Source organism: Monopterus albus, unplaced genomic scaffold (genome assembly GCF_001952655.1).
Source record: "Monopterus albus unplaced genomic scaffold, M_albus_1.0 scaffold485.1, whole genome shotgun sequence".
Taxonomy (NCBI): Eukaryota; Metazoa; Chordata; class Actinopteri; order Synbranchiformes; family Synbranchidae; genus Monopterus; species Monopterus albus.
Window position 1 is genome coordinate 115140 of NW_018128365.1, and position 7034 is coordinate 122173.

The window sequence follows — 7034 nt, forward strand, 5'->3', positions numbered from 1 at the left end:
TTCTTCTGCTTCATCACATGCACACACATCTGAGTGACACGTGGGCAAAAGCCAAGCGTTAAAGAGTGACGCAGACACAAATGCTGATTTTTCTGTTGAATCCTTGTTGAAAATTGCAATTGTGCCCCTAGAAGTTGTGAAAGTCACTTTTTTGTTGCTTGTGAATTATATGACCAAGTAATTCATATGCAGAACACACGCACACAAGCCTTGCTTCTCCAGGTGCTGAGTCCATTAAACAGCTGATACCATCTGTTTTCACAGACTTGCAACTCTATTTTAACATGTTCTTCTTTATTAAATTTAGAAATAATACAATATTGAGCCCAAACTGGCTCTTTAGGGCCAAGTCTTAGTGAAACAGACTGTCAATTATATGCCTCCATCAGCTGTGTAGGAGAACTAATGCAACATTAATGAAACATTAAAATGAACTATTCCTAAATCACATGAATATGGTACTCCTACAATTACTGAAGTGCTGCGTTAACCAATGTTTATTTTTAAATAATCAAAAAATTTCAGAAGGGGGTTGAAGGCAACCATTGAAGAGGCTGGCAATCTACACTAGCTGTCGTCACAGAGCGCAGCGCCCACCGCGTCCCATCTGAGAACAGCTTAAGAAGACAGAGCTACATAGATAGAGGTTTACAACAACCAGGGCAAAAACAGAGTCTGGTGGATTGTGCATCTGAGAAATGTGGAGGGGTGGAAGGATAGAAGAAGACCAAAGGAAAAAGTGGAAACTCACATCATATTGCTGTGGATAGGTGCGGGAGAAGGGCAGAGGGCGAACTACAACCCACTTCTTCTTCTCGAAAGACTTCACCAAGAGAACTCGACGCTCCTTCGTCCAGCTAGAGAGACAGAATGCCAACATCAGTTCAAACAAAGGAAACAAACCTAAGAAAAGCAAAGGACCAAAAGCAAACAAGAGACAGGAGTTTCATTTTGTTCTTTGGTACACACTTTTGTCCCTCGCTATAACAATGTTATAATGACAGGAAATCAGTAGTCCAAGTCCCAGCGACTTGTTCAACTTTTACAGCCAGTCTTAAAGATCACATGTGAAACTTGGACTGTGTGAAGAACCCAAATCGCGGTGCGTGTGGGTGCAGACAACAGGCTTCACCTGTGCCGTGCTTTGGCAGTGCAGTACTTGAGGTTTTTGTCGGGCTCGTTGACCTGTCCTTCTCTCCAGCACTGGCCACACACAAACTTCATTTTCAGGTTAAAAGGTCGTCCCCTTCCCGCTACTGCTCCCAATCCTCCCACTGGGCTCACACTGCCACCACCTAGGCCATCTACCCCGACTCCTCCGCCCCCACCTGCCATCCCCCCTACTCCTCCTGCAGGTAAACTGCTGCTCGGATGAGGGATATGGATCGGCTGAAAGACAGAGCAACATGCCAAGATCAATAAAATTAATGAATAAATGTTTGCTTTACCATCTAGACTCTTATAGCCAGTGTACAGTGGGTACGTAAAGTATTCAGACCCCCTTAAATTTTTCACTCTTTGTTATATTGCAGCCATATGCTAAAATCATTTAAGTTCATTTTTTTCCTCATTAATGTACACACAGCACCCCATATTGACAGAAAAACACAGAATGTTTGACATTTTTGCAGATTTATTAAAAAAAGAAAAACTGAAATATCACATGGTCATAAGTATTCAGACCCTTTGCTGTGACACTCATATATTTAACTTAGGTGCTGTCCATTTCTTCTGATCATCCCTGAGATGGTTCTACACCTTCATTTGAGTCCATCTGTGTTTGTATATACTGAAAAATTTGAAAGGGGGTCTGAATACTTTCCGTACCCACTGTATGTACACTTGGACATCATTAAACAGCTGTTCAGCTACCTGAGGATTTTTTTTCAGCTATATTTCACTTGTAATTAAACAACAGGCATCTAAACAAACCAATAACAAATTGTAGGCGAAACTAAAGATGCAACAAGTTACTTTATGGTCTTAATCTAAAATTCTTGCAAAACTGTAGTCGGGAGTGAATGACAGAGGATGCAGGGTGCAAGGATGCTTTAGAATCTTGCCTTCAACCTCATAAGACGTGAATTCTAGCAAACCGTGTTCATGAGTGGGGGAGCATCTCCTTGGCTATGCTTACCTGCTGAAACAAGCTGATCTTTTCACAGATCTGGACCACTTGTATATGTGGTTCTAGATCTGATTCAGATATGATCTTTGACGGTCCGATCAGAGTTCACGTGTTATTTTTAATGCCTCACTCCACTGCACATATTTCCTGTCATAATCGTTTGGTGTCGGCCCCTCGCAGACCAGTAAAAATAAACATGGACGAAGGCAACAATGACACAAGTCAGTTGAGAGACAACGATGTTTCACATTCGTTCTGATTGAGTCAAACTGGAAGGAAAATGTCGTAGCTGAGCAGTTTCTGTGGAAACTGATTTGCCTGCCATACAAATGACAATGTTGTTATTCTTGTAGACATCTCAGTTAAATGTGCACAGCCATGATAGTTTAGGACCCGTCTGGTGTTCACACATGAGGCTGCATACAGGTCACTTACAAACATGGATATGAGCGATTAATACAAAAAGACTGGATCCGACAACAAAACTGGAATTGAGCAGTTAGGACTGTTATGTGAATGTAGCCTTCTTGACTTCACTAGTGGCTCTTATTGGCGGGGCAAGGTCTCAGTTAATATGAACCTCTAGGGAAAAAGGAAATGGCTGCCATATGCATCAGAGGAGGACAGACTGTCCTCACCCTACAAAGCTAATACAGGAAATTTGCTGTGATAACAACTGCAACAAAGAGGGGACTGCTCAGACTTAACTGGTGAAGAGAAAGGAGAAACATAAACAGTGCAATTATCTCAGTGCCCTTTCCTGCTTCACCTTCTGCTGCTTCTGCGCATTCTGCTCCAGCCTTTGCCAGTGCCTTTTGGACTCCTGCACCATCTCCTCATGGGTGATACCTAAAGGAAATATTAGGGACAGCTCAGTGAAGACACCTTAAAATGATTCATCTCTTATGTTATTAGATTGCATTGATAGTCTTTTGTTGGCACTGTGACACTGTGAAACCATTTTTAACAAACTGAAGAATCAACTGATGTGCGTTGTACCCACCGGTGTCCTGCTGTAGGACCCAGCATTTGAGCTCAATAACAGAGTGTGCGAAAGAGCAGCTGTCCTCACGCTGGCAGCCGTAGCGAACCTCGTGACGACACACATCAAACTGACAGAGGGGGTGCAAGGGACGCACCTTACTGTAGCGCACGTTGGCTGACCTCACCACATGTACCAGGCACCTGCAGGAAAAAGGTTTTTACAGTACAACAGTGTCTTTATCAGTTCTGCTTTATCTAACAGTAGGACTTTATATTTGAACAAAAACAAGTCATGAACACTATAGGCTCACTTGTTATCATCGAACGGGTGTCGAGCTGTGAGGTTTGAGCAGACTGCTAAATTTTCTTTGCTGCGTTTGCTGATGATGCGAGGCTTACTGTCAAAACATTCCTTTAGAAAGATGAAAGAGAGGCAAATAAGTCAGGTGTGCCAAAATGAAGCGCTCAGAGTCTCTCACAGACTGCAACCTTACCTCACAGAGGAACATAAACATGCCCATATGGAGCTGTAGCAGTCTGGTGACGCTGAGTGCCCGTCTCTCTGTGCTGCCCAGTGGATCAAACAGCAGCTCTCGGCTCAGCGCACCCTTCCTCTCTTGGGTCCACACATCAATCTCCTCCTGGCAGTAAGCAAACGTACAGTTCTCCCCATACTGGCACTCCTGACGCTCTTGTACCTCTGCAGCACCCAGAGAGGATGGAGAGTGAGTATGGAAATAAAAACTAAAATACTAACTAAAAATCTAGCCATTTCCCAGTTTGTTTTTTCACCTACAACATACATTTAGGTCTTTAATTCAAAGTGCATACAGACCTTTACAGAGTACAAATGCCCCCAGGAAGTTGTTCCGTGCAGGCCGAGGCCGGATCCTCTTCCAGGTGGGGTCATCTGTGTTTTTGAGGCGACATAGCAGCACATCTCTCTTGCAGCGATGTGCTGCCTCTGGCTGGTACTTGTAGTCCATCACTCGAGGACCTGTGAGCAAGAGTTACAGTGCTATCACATTTCCTGCTGGCCTCCAACAGTGCTTCCTACAAAGTCTTTAATGACTAAATGTTACATAAACAATGCTTGGACATTCCACATTCGATACAGAACACACAGTTCATGGGCTGGTGGAGAGAGAAACACTGCAACATCCCACTGTGAATATTTGGAAAAAGTAAGGAAAAGAGTAAATGGACAAAGGGTAGTTAAGAAAAAAGTGACTCAGGTTTCAGTGACTTGAACCAACCTATTCGACTGTAACAGGCATGACAGGCCTGCCGAAACTCATGTGTGGCCGCCAGAGGATTCCTGGAGAGCAGAGACAAGTTGGTTCCTGCTGGACCGTTCTGAAGAAAAGTATAAGAAGATGTGATGGACTGTCAATGGAACAGTATCATTAAAAATTAACAATTCAAAATACAGTTGCAAGAAAAAGTACTGTAATGGCACCATTTGAAATTTCCCGTTTTTCTGCAGAAATTGGTCATGAAATGTGATCTGATCTTCACCAAAGTCAAATATCAATAAACTCGAGTTGTTTTTGGCGGCCTGTTTTAATTTTAGTTTTTATTAGTTTTAGTAACATTCATACTCTTTTTAGTCTAGTCTAGTTTTAGTTGACGAAGACTGATGACATTTTAGTCTAGTTTTAGTCAATGAAAATTGTATTTTAGTCTCTTTTTAGTAATGCAATTCTATTTAACCCAGTCAATATAGTATAAGTACCTAGTAGTATAGATGAAACCAAACGTTTCTTTTAGTCAAACCCATTTCAAACAAGGTTATCTTATTATATTATTGTTACCTTAGAGACTCAAGAATACATCCAATACACATTTTGTGTGATTTTGTGGCTGCATTTCTCCCCATCTTTTTTTAAGGAAGTGATGTCGCCTGCATCTGCGCAGTGCGACCTGATGCGGCCCCTGAAGCGAGACACAGGAAACAGAAATACTGCAAAATAATAATAATAACGCGACTGAACGAGACGAAATAACGTTATAACATTTCGTTTCTTCTCGTTTGGGTCAACGAAAATGAAGAGACATTTTAGCATAGTTTTTATTTTGTGAACCACATTTAGTCTCGTTTTTTTTGGTCAACAATATTGCATTATATATTTAGTTATAGTCATCGTCACACGACCAGCATTTTCATTGCGTCTTGTCTCGTTTTCGTCACGCGATAAAGGTTCATTGACGACGATATTTAGTCATAATTTTCGTTGACGAAAGCAACACTACAATAAACACAGTATTCCCAAGCTGACAAAACAAACAAACAGTCATGATCTTTCATTTCATGTCTTTACTGAACGCACCCATTAAACATACAAAGTGATGGCGGAGGAAGTAACAGCAACACCAGGCTTCTGATGTCAAATGAAGTCAGGTGTTAGCAAACCTGGAGTCCAATCAATGAAACAAGAATGGAGGTGTGGTTTAAATCTACCTTGATTTATAAAAACACCCAATTAATTAATTTTTCCACCATCACTTTGTATGTTTAATGGGTGTGTTTAATAAAGGCATAAAAGATCATCACTGTGTTTTATCAGCACGTGTTTGTGGAGATTTGTGACATTAATGAAGATCAGATCACATTTCATGACCATTTTATACACAAAACCAGGAAATTGCAAACAGTACGATTACTTTTTCCTTGCGAATGTAAAAGCAGTCTATCTTGTAAGATATGATGAAAAGACTGATATATTGAGTGCATTACTCACTGAATGTGAAGCAGTATGGTTACGCATTCCAGGGATGAAGCTGTGACATACTCGTCCCCCTGAAGACCAGAGACAACCTGTTTATTGTTCCTTATGGTCTTAATCTGAATTTTAAGGCACACATTTAACTTTTCCTGCCAAGTAAATAAAAAGCATGTTGAAACCGGCTCATGCATCCTTTGTATTACTGTGCTCCTTCAACAGTATTTTATAGAATTAAGGCAAGGCAATTAATTGAGGCAAGTCCTGTTTCCAGTTCATTTCTGGCATTCACTAATAATACACACTGTCTTGAATGCAAATCATTACAGCCGTGCATGCTTTAAAAAATATGACATCATATCATGTAGAATTTGTCAACATCAGTAGAAGATTTCTACTAACTGGAGTTTAAAAATGTTCACATTACTCACTCTGCCATTTGGACCTACCGACATACCAACACAAGTTAGCACAACATTACTAATAAATGATACTTTTCCCCACAGTCAGATAAAAACAAAAACTAAAGACTTTTAGCTCACCAGGGAGGGTGTATTCAGACAACGAGTCTAGCCCACCAGCAGCGACTCCTGCCTTCCCTTCTCCATCTGTCGCCCCCGTGGAGAAGCCCCCCAGTACGTCCTGCGCCTGGGTGGAGCCCTGGTCCCGCTGGGCCAATGGAGGGTAAGGCTCCAGGGGGGGCAAATCATTAAGGGAGGAGCTGAAGAAGGCTGGGGGAAGCTGAGATGACGGAGCTGGAAGATTAGGCGAGTAAGGAGGCCGGAGACCAACTGCCGTGTTGGGAAGGTTGGTGGGGATAGCACCCTGGACTGGATTCTGCAAAAAATAAATATGAACACCTTTGGTGATGAGACAGTCATAACGATAGAAAAAACAGCCACTCAGTAAGAGAGTGTATGGCTAGTTAATTTCTTGTCATCTGTGTCTGTTTCACACCGACCTCACTAACTTTCTTGGGGATGCATTCCAGAAGACTGTCTAGCTCGTCCTTGATGACAACACTGCTGCAATCATCCATGTGCTCAGACACCGGAACAGAGTAGGGCATGGGAGGCAATGCCTGGCTGCTTGGGCTCTCCGACAGGTCAGTGCATGGGGTCACTACAGGGGTTGCCGGTTCATCGCTAACTGGGATGGGTGTGGCCAACGGAGCAGGGATGCACTGTGCACTAGACAGG

General features: G+C 42.3%; 1 protein-coding gene across 1 annotated transcript in view; it reads right to left on the minus strand.

Annotated features, from left to right (window-relative positions):
• Nucleotides 1-2: 2 nt before the first annotated feature.
• Nucleotides 3-7034, minus strand: part of LOC109952680 (zinc finger CCCH domain-containing protein 7B-like) — a gene marked incomplete at its 3' end in the record, with an annotated part of 9832 nt that continues 2800 nt past the window's right edge. The window contains 11 exon segments of the mRNA XM_020587874.1: nt 3-29; nt 752-857; nt 1133-1389; nt 2898-2977; nt 3132-3313; nt 3424-3524; nt 3607-3812; nt 3948-4109; nt 4369-4498; nt 6367-6672; nt 6758-7034. The exon segment at nt 6758-7034 is cut by the window's right edge and continues 3 nt beyond it. Of these exon segments, the coding sequence (XP_020443530.1) occupies nt 3-29; nt 752-857; nt 1133-1389; nt 2898-2977; nt 3132-3313; nt 3424-3524; nt 3607-3812; nt 3948-4109; nt 4369-4498; nt 6367-6672; nt 6758-7034 (1834 nt within the window).